Source organism: Pantherophis guttatus, chromosome 4 (assembly GCF_059756535.1).
Source record: "Pantherophis guttatus breed Tessera chromosome 4, ASM5975653v1, whole genome shotgun sequence".
NCBI lineage: Eukaryota > Metazoa > Chordata > Lepidosauria > Squamata > Colubridae > Pantherophis > Pantherophis guttatus.
The window spans coordinates 41,626,605-41,642,618 of record NC_142066.1 but is presented as its reverse complement, the minus strand read 5'-3'; the positions used below and the strand labels follow the sequence as shown (position 1 = coordinate 41,642,618).

The window sequence follows — 16,014 nt, the reverse complement described above, 5'->3', positions numbered from 1 at the left end:
TTCTTAAGCAATCACCTTTACTTTTTCTGAAGCAATCACCTAATGCTAATGAATTTCATATGTTGTTCAGATGAGTATTCCTCTATTTCTAAAACTCCCATAGTTTTATTTTTTCCTTTTTACCAGGATGCATGGTTCCACAAGACCATTGGATTTCTTGTGGGGGAGCCATCCATCTAGAAATCCCCTAGTTAATAATCTACCTCTCCAAACTAACATAATTGGAGCAATAAGACGACCAGGTTTGGGTTTTTATTTTTTTCCTCCTGGCATCTGGTTAATACTTTGTGTGTTCATTGAATTCTTTGAAAACAGGATACATAGAAGTCAAAAGCCTTTCATCCAAAGGCTTTGGGTTTTGCCAGACTCTCTTGATGTCCAAGACTCAACCCACTGCTTTCTTCACCTCTTCAATGACAGCTACTTTCCTCTTATATTGGAGCGGGGGGGAAGAGATGTCCAAGAAAACACAGACTTGGTTCTATTATCACTGGACACCAATATGTTTAAGCCCCTTCCTCCCCATAATCAACTCCCCTCATGGTCTCTACAACTCTCTTTCTATAAATACATTGCTCCTTTCATAATAAGGATGAGCCTTGTGTTAGCTTTCCTATTAGCATCTCCACATCTGGTCTCATCAGATCATAGGTCTGCATTAGTGCCCAGATTGTGTATTCTGATAACTTGGTACCATCCGCAGAATGATCTATTGTAGATATATCAGATATAGGCTGCAAAATGAAGAGAGTGCAGTATCTTTTTACTGCCATCCAATGGTTGTAAGGATCCGCCTAGCTGTAAAAGTCCTCATCCAGTGTCAATTTAGTGTACTAACTTCAGAAACCCACATTGGAAGCAGATTTATTTTAAAACACATTTAGTGGTCAACACTCACTAAAAAAGTGCCACTCTTAACAGAATTTTAAAGGATAAAGAGTGGCTTTCTTTTCCTTATGCAATACAGAGGATCCAAAGAAGAACTAATCAAGGACAAAAGGCACAGAAATAAGACATTGTCCTATTCTTCATGGCATCCCAAAGGTTTCCTTCATTTAATGAGGAAAAAATATATGCCCTTTCCCAATTCCTTAACCTCCTAGGATGACCAATTTCCTTAAGGCCACTTCATCAAAGTGAAGGCTATGGAGAAAACACGCAGCAAGTTTAGAAGCAAGTTTTAAAGTTTATTGTTCATGAAAACTAGACAAAGTGAAGGCTATAAATTAAGTTTTAAAAGTCTGGAGAAGAGCATCCATCATTGGAGTGGAGAGAGAAGATTACTTTTATTTGAACCAAAGCAGGTGAGTCTCAAAATCTGAGGTCACAAGGAAGTTCAGATTTGAGCTTTGAGTCTATCTAGCACATTTGTTTTCAGATTCTATTCACACTGTTTACTTCTTGAAGCAGTAGGTTCTATCAACAACTCCTGACCAAATTCTTTCTTTCTTGTGTTTTGATCTTGTTCAAAAATCTACATCTGAACAAATGAGACAAACCATTAATTACCCTCAGCCAACTTGTTTGCAATTTATCCTCACTCTGAGTCTATGAGATCCAGTCTTCAGCTGGAGTTCCCTATTTAGTTTAATGTATCCAATTTTGGCTTCCTGAGATTCAGTGCAATGGCCAGACCTCAGATGCAGAAAAATGGTATGATGCAGGAAGAGGAAAGATAATACGACAGATCATTTGTAACATTTGTCAAGTGAGGGATGCTAGCTAATATATAAGCAAAAATGGCTGAGAATGGAATATAATGGGGGTTGTAAAATGACTCAGTTCTTAGCACCTGATTAAGAAGAATTCATAAAATACTTTAATTTTTTTGGGTGGGGGTAGAATAGGGTATATAGCCTATGGATGAGCCTACGAAAAAAGAAAAGTTACTTCTGGGTCAGCATTTTTATTCTGCATGACTTTGTCTGAAGCACAGAATGTTAATGGTGACTTAAATAGCAACATCTTTTCAACTCCTGTCTTTTCTTTGTACAATTATGCAAGAAGAAATGGATCTGATATCTTGAAAGTGGTAGCTCTAGAAACCTAGTTCCTGAAAGTACTATAACCAGTTTAGCTGTGATAGCATTCCAGAAAAGATTCTCTGGCTGGTGTCATAGTGCCAGTATATTGGGAAGATCCCAGGATATGAGGAAATGGTTGTCTGTATCAGATTCTTTGGTATCTTCATAAAATCTACAAATGTTCTGAGTTTCTTGGGCAAAGGACAGAAATCATACGATACCAATACAGTTTTATGTTGTCAGTTTTGCCTTTTGTTATTCTATGAATAAGCCATGAAAATAGTAGTTTTCCAAAGAACTGATAGACCAGAAAGAGTTGGGAAAGGAGATATTACTAGGATGGGGTTTTAGGCAAGCTACTTAGAATCATTGCTATTAAGTAGCAAACAAACTTGTAAAATACCGGTAAATAATAAATAAAATATTAAAATGGTTGTGCAGAGTAGAAAGCTGGCTTAGGTAGTTCTATAATTTTTGATGAAGGCTACTTCTAGTGTTCCTATCCCAAAAGAATTATCACAGATCAGATACTGAGGATCTTATGGGCAGAATGATAGGCTAAGTAAATATTGTAAAATTGAACGTGATTTAATTCAAATAGATCCAACTTTCATTAGAGTGTCGGACAGGATATTTTTCACTGAACCTAATCACAATTCAGAAACAAATATTGATGCAAATTCACACTAGCATGAATCATCTCCTATTCTGGCTCATTCACTAAGACTGACTTCCTCTATTTGGTACTTTCCAGAGGTGGCAGTTTGATTCCTCTTGTAGCTGACATTGAAGTTGTACTCCAACAGATCTGGAGGTCATGAGAGAGGGAAAACAACTACAGCACAAGTAATTGACCTATTACTCAGAAGTAAGCTGCAAGTGTGATGAGGTTCTCAAACATTTAATAGCCAAGGAAATACAACAGACAATACGTATTCCTTAACGCAAGGTGAAATGTCTTGTTTAAAGTTTGATCTCACTTAACATGCCCTGGCTTGCATAGGACAATCTCCCTACCCAAATAAAAACCGAATTGCTCAACAAGACAATAGTTCTATGAGTCTTCATCCCAGTAGGAAATGTATTATTATTATTATTATTTTAATCTGAAGAAAGATAGAAAAACCCTTTTTGTCTCCCCTCCCCAATCTTAGGAAGCTTTTTGCAAAGATGAGGAAGAGAAAAACATTGCTGAAAACAACAGCCATATATTTGCCCTTGTTTACAGTTTGGCTCTAAAAGTCAAGGTGTCATCATCTCCCCTAATTTTGGTTTATCCAGCAGAGGGCGCTTCAGTGTTCCTGCTGCTCAAATATGGTAGTGATTGTCCTGCAAAAGGAAAGAAGATTATTTTGTTCTTGATGGTGGTAATTTCCCACTGCATTGTTATTACTATAATTTTACATGATTTTATTATAATGTAGCAATGACTGCTTAAATTTACATCCTGTTCCTCCTCCTAGAAATCATCAGAGCAACACTCAGGTATAGGAACATTAGTTATCATACTTCAAGGTTGACCAAAGTTCTAAATGGAAAGGTTGTTTAAAATCAATTAAAACTGAGGCTGCAAAATCAGATCTGAAGGGAAAAAAAGGACTTTGTGCTACTATGGAAGGAGGAAGTTTTCACTTACTGAAATAAGGCTCCAGATAATTCATCTACGATGCTTCCTGCATAAAATAGAACAGAATAGAACAAAATAGAATCAGAGGTTCATGTTTCTACAACAAATTCAGGAAGATAAGAAGATTGATACTTAATTTGCATCATCTTGTCTCCAAAAAGCATATATAGGCTGGGTTCATACATCACACCAAACCTTATTATAGTTCATTGAATAAACTACAATTGCATAACAGACAATTGTTAGCCATCATTCAGAAACTGCAATGGCTGCAATCATGCAAGATACTAAGCTAAATAAAATGTATGGCTTAGTGTGATACAGTATGTGAATTCAATTATGGAGATGTCTGAGGTAGGAAGGGTCCCTGTTTCTTCTCAATGACTTGAGAGATGGCAACTCAACTGAACCAGTCAAGATTTGAACTCAGGTTTACTTTACACCCTGACTGGACTTGACATCCTGTCCACTAAACAAACAAAAAAATAACCTACTGCTCACCTGGTGCACAGGCTGTCTCGCACACAGGACAAATGTAGCAGTAATGACAATACTGTGTGAAGAAAAGAACACAAGTGTGATAAGATTACTGAACATTCATGAAGCCAGACTTGCAGGAGAAGAAAGAGAAGAGATGATGGAGGCAGAGAAACTGAAATACCAACCTGGCAGCTCATACAGTAGTCACTGCTGTCTCCATCTTTACAAGGGCACTTGTCACACTCCCCACAATGCTGAAAAAAAGAAAGGGGAGGAAGAAAAGAGGTAGTAGGATGCTTAGCTGGGGGGAAATGAAATGTTGAAATGTTTGCAAAGATCACCCCAAACCCAGCGAGGATTATAGATAACCTTCATCCCTTCACCCTGAAAGACGAATTGAAAAGAAAATGGGTGGAGCAATGTTCAAAATAACAGAATAACAGAGTTCAAAGTGACCTTGGAGGTTTTCTAATCCAACCCTGTGCTCAAGAAGGTGACCTACACCATTTTAGACAAATGGCTGTCCAGTCTCTTCTTAAAAGCCTCCAGTGCTGGAGCACCCATAAATTCTGAAGGCAAGCTGTTCCACTGGTTGATTGCTCTTAATGTCAGGAAATTTCTCCTTAGTTCTAGGTTGCATTTTTTTTTGTTTTTTTCAATTTCCATCCATTGCTTCTTATCTTGCCTTCTGGTGCTTTGGAAAATAGGTTGACAGCCTCTTCTTTGTGGCAGGCTGCAGAGACTGCTGCATAAGAGGGCAGCAGTATTGATGTATTAATTATTTCAGCTTATGTATTGCTTCATTTGCCAAGACTCTGAGCAGCTTACAGTAAATAACACAAAATCAAAGCATAGGAAATCAATAACATAACTATAATACTAGAAAAATTTAGGTTTCAGAATAGGCACTTACTGCTGTAATGTTTGAACTTCAATCATATAAGCATTTGTTGAGTAGGGCTTGGGACCAGCAATTCACTATTATAATATTGTATATTTGTACATGTGTATATACACACATACAAATAAATACTCTAAATTTAGATATGCTAGTGCTTTAGCACATATGTATACTAAAAAAAAGAAATATCTTTAAAAGCCATATCCAACAGATCTATCCAAATTGCAGGTACATATTAAGGGTCTGCAATGATCAAGTTGCACCCATTGGCAATGCCTTAAGGAAGCTGCATTTTTTTTTTTTTTGGTCTCACATCTGATTTAAAGAGGTGCTGACATGCTCAGCCATATGCATGCTGAATAATCTTTTCTTCATCAAATCCAGCCTGATATATAGCCCAAAGTTTCTGTCTCTCTTGCTCTTTTGCTCTCTCTCTCTCTCTCTCTACTGTATCTATCATCTATCATCTCTTTCCCTAATCAATATATTTATATTCATACACATATACACACATATACTCACATGTAATCTGTTAGTAAATAATGTAAGTGAAAAATTAATACATAATTTGAATAAAACAATCTTGAACTGAAGGATTTTTCAAGTTTCTTTACTGTTCTTTTCCTGATGATGCTATTTAATACCCTTTTAAATATATACCAAAGATTTTCAATAGCTTTCTAGAATAAATCTGAAGCTAAGAGGGGGAGGGGGGAGAAACAAGCTAATTTGCTGGGGTTGCAACAGTTTAACAATCTTAGGAAATGTGGACAGTAAATCTGTGCCGGATGAATTAACAGAAAATGTTGTGTATATGCGGGTATACACAGACATATAAGACTATTTTATTGTTTTTTCAGAGAAGATTCTGAGCTCATCTACTTCATATATGCGTACTATATAAGCAGAAACAGAGTGCATATGGCAAGGGAAGGGCAAGCTACACTTGCCACATTCCTGTGTGACTTGATCTCTGCCTGCCAAATTACTGTCTCTGAACCAGAATGTTTAGATGAGGAGTAGACCTTCTTTGTTGATAAGAAGCAAATGAAGTAGATTTTCAGCAAAGACCTAACCAGAAATAAGGAGAGAAAGGGGGGAGAAGAATCCATGCCCCAGTGCAGTCCCCAGTGCATTGGTGGAAAGATAGAGGCACAAGAGGCATCCTTGTGAAGTGTTTGTTATGTAATGTTCCCAAATTAGTTTAATGTGAATGAAAAGCCATACCACTTTGGGATTAGAATAAGAATAAAGAACCAGTGATCCTTCAGAATTTGCTGAATGAGAACTTTTACCAGCTCTCACCATGGGCTATATTAGTGGAGACAATACAAGTCAGCAACCTACAGTAGGTTCCTAACTAGGAATAATAAACTATCAAAATCACATGCAAAGGTTTTCCTGCGTTACCTTGCAGAAGGAACAGTAGTGGCAAACAGAACCTGCTTCATACTCATTATCTTCACTCTCTTCTTCTTCCTCTTCATCCTCATCCTCATCTTCAAATAAAAAGAGACACAGAGACAGCTCCATTATGGTTGTTCTCTGATTTATTTATTTTTTTGGTTGGCTAGTTCTAGAGAGCATAAACTCTAGAAGTTTAGAGTAGGAAATGGGACCCACAGAGTAGGGACTGAACAGGAGATGGTTGGATTTTTGAGTTTTCTAAAGAAAGTATAAACTTCATTTGATCTGAAAAGAGGCTGGAAGCCAAGAACAAAAGCATTAGGTTATTTACCTTACCTTACCAGAGTACTGTAGTAGATCTAATTTATATTATTTACAGATCGTGTGACCTTTGAATTATAGCAGTGCTATAATTCCATGCTATAACTCAATTCAAGTATAATTAAATTATAGCATGTCTACAATTGCTACAATTATAGCAATTATAAATATGATAGCAGTGCTCCAATATTTGAGGGGCGGCCACAAAGAAGAGGGGGGTCAACTTGTCTTTCAAAGCACCAGAAGGCAAGATAAGAAACAATGCATGAAAACTTAATCAAGGAGAGAAGCAACTTGGAATTAAGGAGAAATTTCCTAACAGTGAGAACAGTTAACAAGTGAAATGAGTTGCCTTCTGAAATTGGGGTGTTCCATCACTGGAGGCTTTTAAAAAGACACTAGACAGCCACTTGTCTGGAATGGTATAGGACATCCTGCTTAAGCAGTGGGTTGGATTAGAAGACCTCCAAGGTCTCTTCCAACTTTGTTATTCTGTAATTGTTATGGGTGCTGTAGTCCTATACACTTGGGTTGACAAGTGGGGAAAAGCTGAAATAGGGTTTTGGAGATTGGATTGATTGGAACAAAATATTCAGGTTCTCTGAGAAAGGAGGCTAAGATTGCAACAGAAGTATGTATTGCTGGCTTTTCTCATTATATCTGCTTTTCCCAACACATTTCCCCCTTACCAGCTGTTTTCCAGATGTAGATATCAAATTTCTTTTTCTATGATGGCTTGAGAGAAGGTTGGACAAGATTTCCCCCATTAATCATATACCTCCCCACAATATTCACACATTTCTCACCTTCTTCCTCTCTATGGTGCTTTTTGGCTTTTTCATGGGTCTCATGTTTGTGATGCTTTTCTCTATGTCGGTCATGCTTATGCTCATCCTCCTCCATAGAAGGTACTTCATCAGACTCTTCTTCTTTATCATCATATTTCTGATGGTGATGATGGCTACTTTGGTGATGCGATTTGTGAACTGTATCTTCATCATCCTCATCTTCACTACTATCATTGCTTTCTTCTTCTTCTTCTTCTTCTTCTTCTTCTTCTTCTTCTTCTTCTTCTTCTTCTTGGTGATGGTGATGCTTATCGTCATCGTCAGCATGCTTTTGGTGATGGTGTTGATGATGACGAACATCATCATCATCATCATCATCATCATCATCATCATCATCATCATCTTCATGATCTCCATGATGTCTATGATGGTGGTGTTGGTGTTCATTATCATTATTGTCATCACTGTCATCATCTTTATGGTGTTGGTGGTGGCCATGATGGTCATGATGTGACTGACTGTCATCATCATCTTTATCATCATCATCATCATCGTCGTCGTCGTCATCATCATCATCATGGCTTTGATGATGGCGTTCATCATCATCTTCATCTTCATCATCATCATCATTGTCTTCTTGATGCTGATGGTCTCCATGATGGTGCGTCTCTTTCTCACTGTGGTGATGGTGGTCTTCATGATGTCCCTGATGATAATGGTCATCATCATCATCATGGTGATGATTTCCATGATCTTTATCGTGATGATGCTTGTCATGGCTGTCATCATCATCATCATTACTATCATCATGGTGGTGATGGTCAATGTGGTGATCAGGACTATGAGAATGATGGTGTTCCTCTTCATTGTCATCATCTTCATGTTGAGAATGATGACTTCCTTGGTAATGTCCAGCATCCTTATCCTGAGTAGCATAATGGTGAGCATGGCCATCATCATCACCATCATCTTCTGTATGTTGATAATGGTGTGCATCATGGTGATGCTCTTTGGGATGATGATGTTCATTTCCATGGTATTCTACATCGCTGTGGTGATGGTGTTGTTGACCCTGTGTTCTAGGAAGCTGGAATGAACAGAGGAGGACTAGAAGAAGGCCAAGCATACAGACTTTCCAAGAAGCCATGGTAAAAGCCCTGTTGCTTGCACCCAGAATTCTTAGTGGAGATCCCAAAGACAGGCAATCAGGAAAAACAGACAGCACACAAGGAGAACTCAGGGGTAGAATACTGTTTCCAGTTATGGCTTATTTGAGTGACGTTTGCAGCTGGCCTAGATTAGCCCTTCAGATCACAGCCAATGGCTGCCTGGCCTGGCCTCCGGGATAGATGAGAAAATCAAGCCATGGGCTTCCTGCCATGCCCTTATATGACAACACTGGGCTGGAATGAGTTGGGAAGCAACATTAGCGAACTAAACTCTTTGCCATACCGCCATGCTATTATTAGCTGCTCAGAGCAACTGCACATTAGTCCCTCAAAGTAGAAGCCAGCAAGTTTTAGTGCAATGAGAAATATGAGCTACAGCTCCTAGGTGGGTATCAGACTGAGAAGTGTGTAATCTAGCAGAATACTGGTTTCTTTGATTGTCTGGGATTAGATGAAGGGAATCTGTCCTTGAAAGGAGAAAAGGACCTTGTGGATTTAGAGCCGATAGCGGAATTTCATTAAACCAAACAATCTAAAAATTGGACTGGAAAAGATGATAAAAGAATAGCAATAACAAGTAGCTTATTGTAAGTGCTATTGTGTATATGTGTAATTATTTTCATTGAAATGCTGGAACATGACCATTTTAGTTAAGCTTGCACTAAAATAAAACAACATAGATACGTTGTCAACATTTCCTTCTTTGATTTACTGGTGTTGGACGAAGTGCAAGGCCGGACAGACTGAAAGGCATGTTTGTGAGTATCGAAATAGTGAAGTGCATGAATAAGGAAAAGACTGGAGTATGGCGTAAAAAGATTTGGAGGGTGAGGTTGAAGGGAATTATGTGGTCAGAAATTAAAGAGATGGTCCAGAGTATTTAAAGAGGGAGAGAGTGACCTGGAAGGGACACACATTCTCAGCAGCCTCAGGAATGTGCTGATGGGTCCTGGGAGCTGAAACCAAATCCAAAGTGCCGAAAGAGATCTATAAATACCTGTGCAGCTCTACCACACTCCTACTGATCTTGGTGTTCTGTTCTCTGTATGACAGTGGAAGAAGGGCCCATAACAGATTGTGTTGAGCCAATCAGACTCTTGAACACCTCCAGACTCAAGGAGAGATTTAAATGTAATGTCTTTTAGGCTTAGGCATGGGGAGAAACTACTCAGGTGTAGATGCTATACCCAAACATCAACACAAAGCACAAACCAAAATTCATGCAACAGGACCTGATGAACGGTTTACTCTTTTCCACAACCTGCTATTCTTCAGATGTCTTTGGAACATTGCTCCCACATTATCCCAAAGGTGCTTTTTCAAAAGGCAACTGGACTTTGTTTTTCCTTGAAGATGTTTCATTTCTTATCCAAGAAGCTTCTTCAGTTCTGACTGAAAGATGAGAAGTGAAACATCTTCAAGAAAAAACGAAGTCCAGTTGCCTTTGAAAAAGCATCATTGGGGCAACCATGACATGGGTGACTGAGAATCTCCATAGATACTCCCCCATTATTTAGCTAAATGGGTTCCCAGCATATATAGAAGACACCCAGATTAGGGAAGACTGATTTGTGAAAGGATCTGCTTCTCCTTTCCTTTTGCTCTTTTCCTTTTTGCTCAAGTTTCTGAATGTGTGATTCAGATTCAGACTTTCTGAATGTGAAAGTCTGTGCTTGCTTCATCAGAGAATTCTATTTCTTTGGAACCTTGTGAGACCCTGTCTTAACTCCTATTCTACTAAAAGTAGGAATTTTTAATCTTTGGGAATTTAGACCAGGCCCACCTAATAAGCAGCTGCTCAGGCTAAAATTCAATATCCTCAAAAGAGACAATCAAAAAGATCCAAACATTCTTCACTTTGTGTAAAAGAGAACCAATCAACATCCAGATGAGCAGAGATTAACACAAAGATGAATACTAGACCAATAATCAAGAAGTAAACAATATCCCAATCAAGGAACTATCAACAAGACAAACAAACTAACAGCCTAACTAAGAACACTCCCACCTACAATGATAGGGCAGGTCACTAGTATATAAAAATAAGAGCAAACCCCACTCCCTCCTAGCACTGATGATGTTGCCTTGTTTGGTAATGAAATATCTGCAAGAAAATCACCAAGCTCATTGAGTACCAAGGACTTGTCAAGACCTGGAATTTAAGATCTCTTTGAAGGTACAAAAGGGAAAGCACTAACTGCCAACAGGTCCCACTCTGCAAATAATCTAAGGATCCCTAATTCTGAATAATTCTAGCTACAATTTGTAGTTTATGTGTCAATGATCTGGTTCTTAGTTAGCTTTGGCATCTCTGCTAATCACATGCAAAGAAGGATGTTTAGGTTAAGTTTGAACCAAGGATTCCTGAACCAAGGTATGAATAAGAGACAGGAAAGAATCAAACTTTTAGTTCAAATCGATGTTCTTCATCAAAATGGAAACATTATTGAAGCAACAAATCCCTTCGAGTTTTTCAAATGGCGAATTTTATTTTTATTTAAAATGTATATTTTTCCCCACAACAAATAATACACAGTCTTTCAAAGTGGGACTGCTGAGTGCCATTAAATACAAGAATTAAAATAAATGAGTTGCCCCAGTGATGGTACCAAAAGAGGAAAATCCTAAGAACATGATTTTTAGTGGCCTGGGATACATTTGATCTTTAGATCAGGGGTGTCAAACTTGTGTTGTCATGGAGTTGTCACATGACATATTATGACTCCCCCCCTTTGCTAAATCAGGCATGGGTGTGGCCAGAATGTGACGCATCTGGCCTGCAGGCTGCGAATTTAACACCCTGTTTTAGATTTACACTGGAAAGTGTGCTAAAAACTTACCAGATCTGGGCAAAAGTGAAATTTGATTTAGTTGATATGATCATTCCCCATGTGTTAGCCCTGCAAGTTAGTTCAGACAAGAAGCACAACCAGGAGTACTAGTTCTATCTTTATTGTAAAATTAACTGAATTTTGCAAGATTGAAAGTATTTCTTCCTTTCTCTCATTTTACTCTCCAGAAAACTAGAGAAGATCCTTTCTAAGCTAGAGTGGGAGTCATTGGTTTCATTTGAGATGATGAGGAATCTGCATACAGATGGGAAGCCCTGTGGTGCAGCTGGAACAATATGGAGTGAACACAAAAGAGTAGAGATAGTAATAGATTTTAGGAGGTGCTTCCTATTCTACCACCTCTTACAATATTAGATAATACCGCATCAACAATAGAGACCTTCAACAATAGACAACTTTCTGAGTTCTATAATCTCTCAGGACTTGAAATGGACACCTAATTCCACTCCACTCCACTCTTCTGAAACATTTCACACACCCTCCCTTCTTCAGTGGACTGATAAAGCTTCTACACACTGGTTGTCCATTCTACAGTTCTCCCTGCAGTCTCCCAGGGTCATTCCAGCATGCTATTACACCATATATTGGTGTAGAAATTATTAATTTCTCCGTTTTGCCACATTTTAAAATATGAAAAGTATTCTTTTATAGGGAAAATATCTTAAAATCAAATTAACTCTATTTCTGCACTGTCGTTAATTTTCCCTTAATCATTAACAAAATCCACAATTGATAAGATTGGAAGCTATGTTGCAAGCAAAGATAAATACCAATAAAGGAAAATATTGTAGTTTAGGGTGAAATGAAGACTGATATCAAGTTTGGGTAATGAAACGTTCCCAAGAAAAGAACCAAGTTCAGAGAGCATCAAGGACCCTTCAAACGTAAATACATCGTTGCAAAAGATTGCTGAGTCTGGCCTAAGAAATTGACAGCAGAGCTAATACTGATTGGATCAAGTAAAAGTATCAGAGAAAATCCTTTACACAAACTTTCTTGAACTCACAAATGAATTACCCCAACTTAATCCACACACCAAAGAAAAATATCTGTGAGCACAAGAAAAGTCAATTAAAAATTTTACTCACCAAAGTTACATGTTCACCAAATTAAATATCATCTAAGACACATACACACCAGTGGTGGTATTCAGCCGGTTCTATCCGATTCAGACAAACCGGTAGCGGCGGCTTGGCCCACCCACCTGGATTCATCACATCCCGTTTTTGATGCTCTGGACATGCACAGAAAGTGTTATGCATGTGTGGAGGTGGCACATTTGCGGAGGTGGCGTGTCTGCTTACATTTGCGAACCGGTAGCAAAAGTAAGTGAATACCATCCCAATATACACTCATATACTACACCTCCATAAAGATCACCTTCCCTATAAATATTTCTAGAGTTTGTACCCCCATTTGTAGCCACCTTTCAAGGGCAGATTCCTTTCTCTTGAAATGAACTACCCTCTGTCCACGTAGCGTGTTTAGCATTCTTCTTGTGAAACTTCAGCTCGGAGTTTCTCTTGACAACATTATCAAGACAAAAGGTTACAATGTGCCTGCAAATCCTACCCCAAAGAATTTATTTTATTTATTTATTTGTCGAGTACGTATTAGATAATATATATAAGTATAAGCATGAATTGAATACATAAAATGAATACAACTAAAGGGAACATTAGGACAGCATAAGATTCAATTTCAATTTTTTCAATTTGAATCTGAATTTCAAATTCAATTTCATGAATTGCAGTTGTGCCTTATTTCTTTGGAAGATGCTTCTTCAAATGAGAATTTGCAACAGAAGACAGTGGCCACTTGAAGTAACCCGCAGTATCAGATAGCAGTGGCATGCAGTGGATATGCTTGGAAGTATTGCTTTTGTACACCTTCATGTCTTCTCAAACTATAATTGTTTCCTGTGAGGTCATTAAAGCTGAAGTTTATCAGTGACATAAGCATCAAGGAAATGCTAGGGGCTAAGTAAAAGCTGTACTTCCATTCATGCTTAATTTGAAATAGATCCTATCAAGACCAATTAGATTGGCTTCTAACTAGAGATGTGCAGAACTGAGAGATGGGCATCTCCAAGCATTCTTGGCAGTGGAACAAAATGCTTTTTTCGTAGCCTGACCGACACCCCTGATTTAAAGGTAGACTCACACTGCCTGCCCGAAATAAAACAAAACCTCAGGAATGCTCCAGGGAAAATTTTTCCCAGTGTTGCCAATCAAAATACACTGAGGAACTATGCTAGTCTTCCCACTTTCACAATAATAAGAAATAAAATGGAATAATTGGGAAAACGAGGAAGGATACAAATGAAAGATGATCGTGTCTTATCTCACTAGCCCAGTGTATCTCAGACTCAGCAAGATTTATGATGTGCAGAGTTAATCCTCATAATGGATGGCTGGGAATTCTGGGAGTTGGAGTCCACATATCTTACACCTGCTGAGTCTGAGAAACATTGCTCTGGCCTTTCCTGGTCATAATATTTCAGGAGCAGAGCATAGTGATTATCCAGTAATAATTCCCCTTGGGAAGTTTCACAAGAGAAATATGTTCTCTGATAACCAGAATAGCCCTGCGCTAGGCTATGCAAGGGACGTGGTGCAGTGGTGAAATGTAAAATTTGTTACGACTGGTTCTGTGGGCATGGCTTTGTGTGGGGATAATGTGACTGGGTGGGTGTGGCCAATTTTTTTTTTAAGCATTTTTTTACAACCTATTCGGGTGAATAGGTTGTAAAAAAAATGCTTTTAAAAGATAAAAAAAGACTCTGACGATCATAGCTGTGGCGCACAATCGTCAGAGACTTTTTTTTACCTTTTAAAAGCAGGAAGTAATGACACCCAGGCAGGTGGGCGGAGCCTCGCGCCACCATCGCTGCCGGTTCTCCAAACCACCTGCCACAATCACTACTGGATTGCCCAATCTGGTCCGAACCGGGAGCATTTCACCCCTGATGTGGTGGCTCAGTAGCTAAGACACTGAGCTTGTCGATCGAAAGGTTGGCAGTTCAGCGGGTCGAATCTCTAGTGCCACATAATGGGGTGAGCTCGCATTACTTGTCCCAGCTTCTGCCAACCTAGCAGTTCAAAAACACGTAAAAAATGCAAATAGAAAAATAGGAACCACCTTTGGTGGGAAGGTAACAGTGTTCTGTGCACCTTTGGCATTTAGTCATGCTGGCCACATGACCATGGAGACGTCTTCGGACAGCACAGGCTCTTCTGTTTTGAAACGGAGATGAGCACCGTCCCCCAGATTCAGGAACGACTAGCACATATGTGCGAAGGGAACCTTTATCTTCACCTTTAGGCTACACAACAACATAACATAACTTTCAGTGCTGCCATATTGCAAAAATATTAATCCATCAAGTTTGGTGAAGAAAAGAAAAATATGCAGATGATTTATCAGATTGATTAAAAACAGTTTTAAGAGAAGAATTGCTCAAATTAGAGTGGCAGGTGTTACTTGAGAAGCACCAAACAACCTAATTTCCAATCCTCAAATCTTTCTCCCAGCTTTGACAAATGGTTAAAAAAATGGTAAAAAATGGTAAGATAAATTTAAAAAAACAACCCAGCAGCTCTATTACCTGATATTCTGAGGCAGGAAACTTGTAAATACTGTAGCTTTATCCCAAGCACAAACATTAAAATAAAATAAAATAAAATAAAATAAAATGAAATAAAATAAAATAGGCAAGTACAAACCTTAAGGAAGAAAAAAATCTGAAAAATTCTGACTTTACCCATGGCTTTTCCGCATCATACCTCCCTCAAAATAACTGGTAAATGGTGGCACACTTATTACTAGAGGGCTGAGAATTGGAATCTCTTGTAACTCTTTGCTGCCATCTAATGATCACTGGATTCTTACAGCCCACATATGGATAGTCTCTTAATTATAAATTCATGTACATATACAGGTAGCACTTGCTTAATGATTTAGTGATCATTTGACCATTCTGAAAAAATAACTTTAAGATTGGTCCTTGCATTTATGACCATTGCAAGAGCACTGCAGTCATGTGATTGAGATTTAGGCGTTTCACAATGGAAGGACACTTATGACTGCCTAAAAAGTTAGCACCCACTCCTCTCCTAGAAGAATGAAATATTTTGGGAAATATTAAAAAAGCCAGAATATTATATTTCTCTGGATGATAAAAGAAGAAACATGTTTTAAAGACAGAAAGCAGCTCCCTGCCCCCAGGAGATATTTGGTACCCATTAAGAAAGACTGGGCCAACCTATCTACAAGACAAAAGATCTCCAGCTCCAGGATGATGGGATTAAAACATGACCATCCAGGATATAATAGGATTAACCCATCTAACAGCAAAGTTCAGCACATGACCCAATCTCCTAAAGACATTGCATCAGCAGTGCAAACTTCAACCAATCTTAGCTCAGACAAACATGACCCCTACA

The 16,014-nt window shown here is 38.4% G+C and overlaps 1 protein-coding gene across 1 annotated transcript; it reads right to left on the bottom strand.

Moving 5' to 3' along the window:
- Nucleotides 1–1,166: 1,166 nt before the first annotated feature.
- On the bottom strand, nucleotides 1,167–9,493 carry HRC (histidine rich calcium binding protein). The gene is made up of 6 exons (XM_060691558.2): nucleotides 7,567–9,493; nucleotides 6,443–6,531; nucleotides 4,317–4,385; nucleotides 4,153–4,204; nucleotides 3,661–3,697; nucleotides 1,167–3,353 (listed from the first exon to the last, which is right to left on the bottom strand). The coding sequence occupies exons 1-6, from the start codon at nucleotides 8,693–8,695 to the stop codon at nucleotides 3,317–3,319; spliced, it is 1,413 nt and encodes a 470-aa protein (XP_060547541.2). The 5' UTR covers nucleotides 8,696–9,493; the 3' UTR covers nucleotides 1,167–3,316.
- Between the last annotated feature and the right edge of the window lie 6,521 nt (nucleotides 9,494–16,014).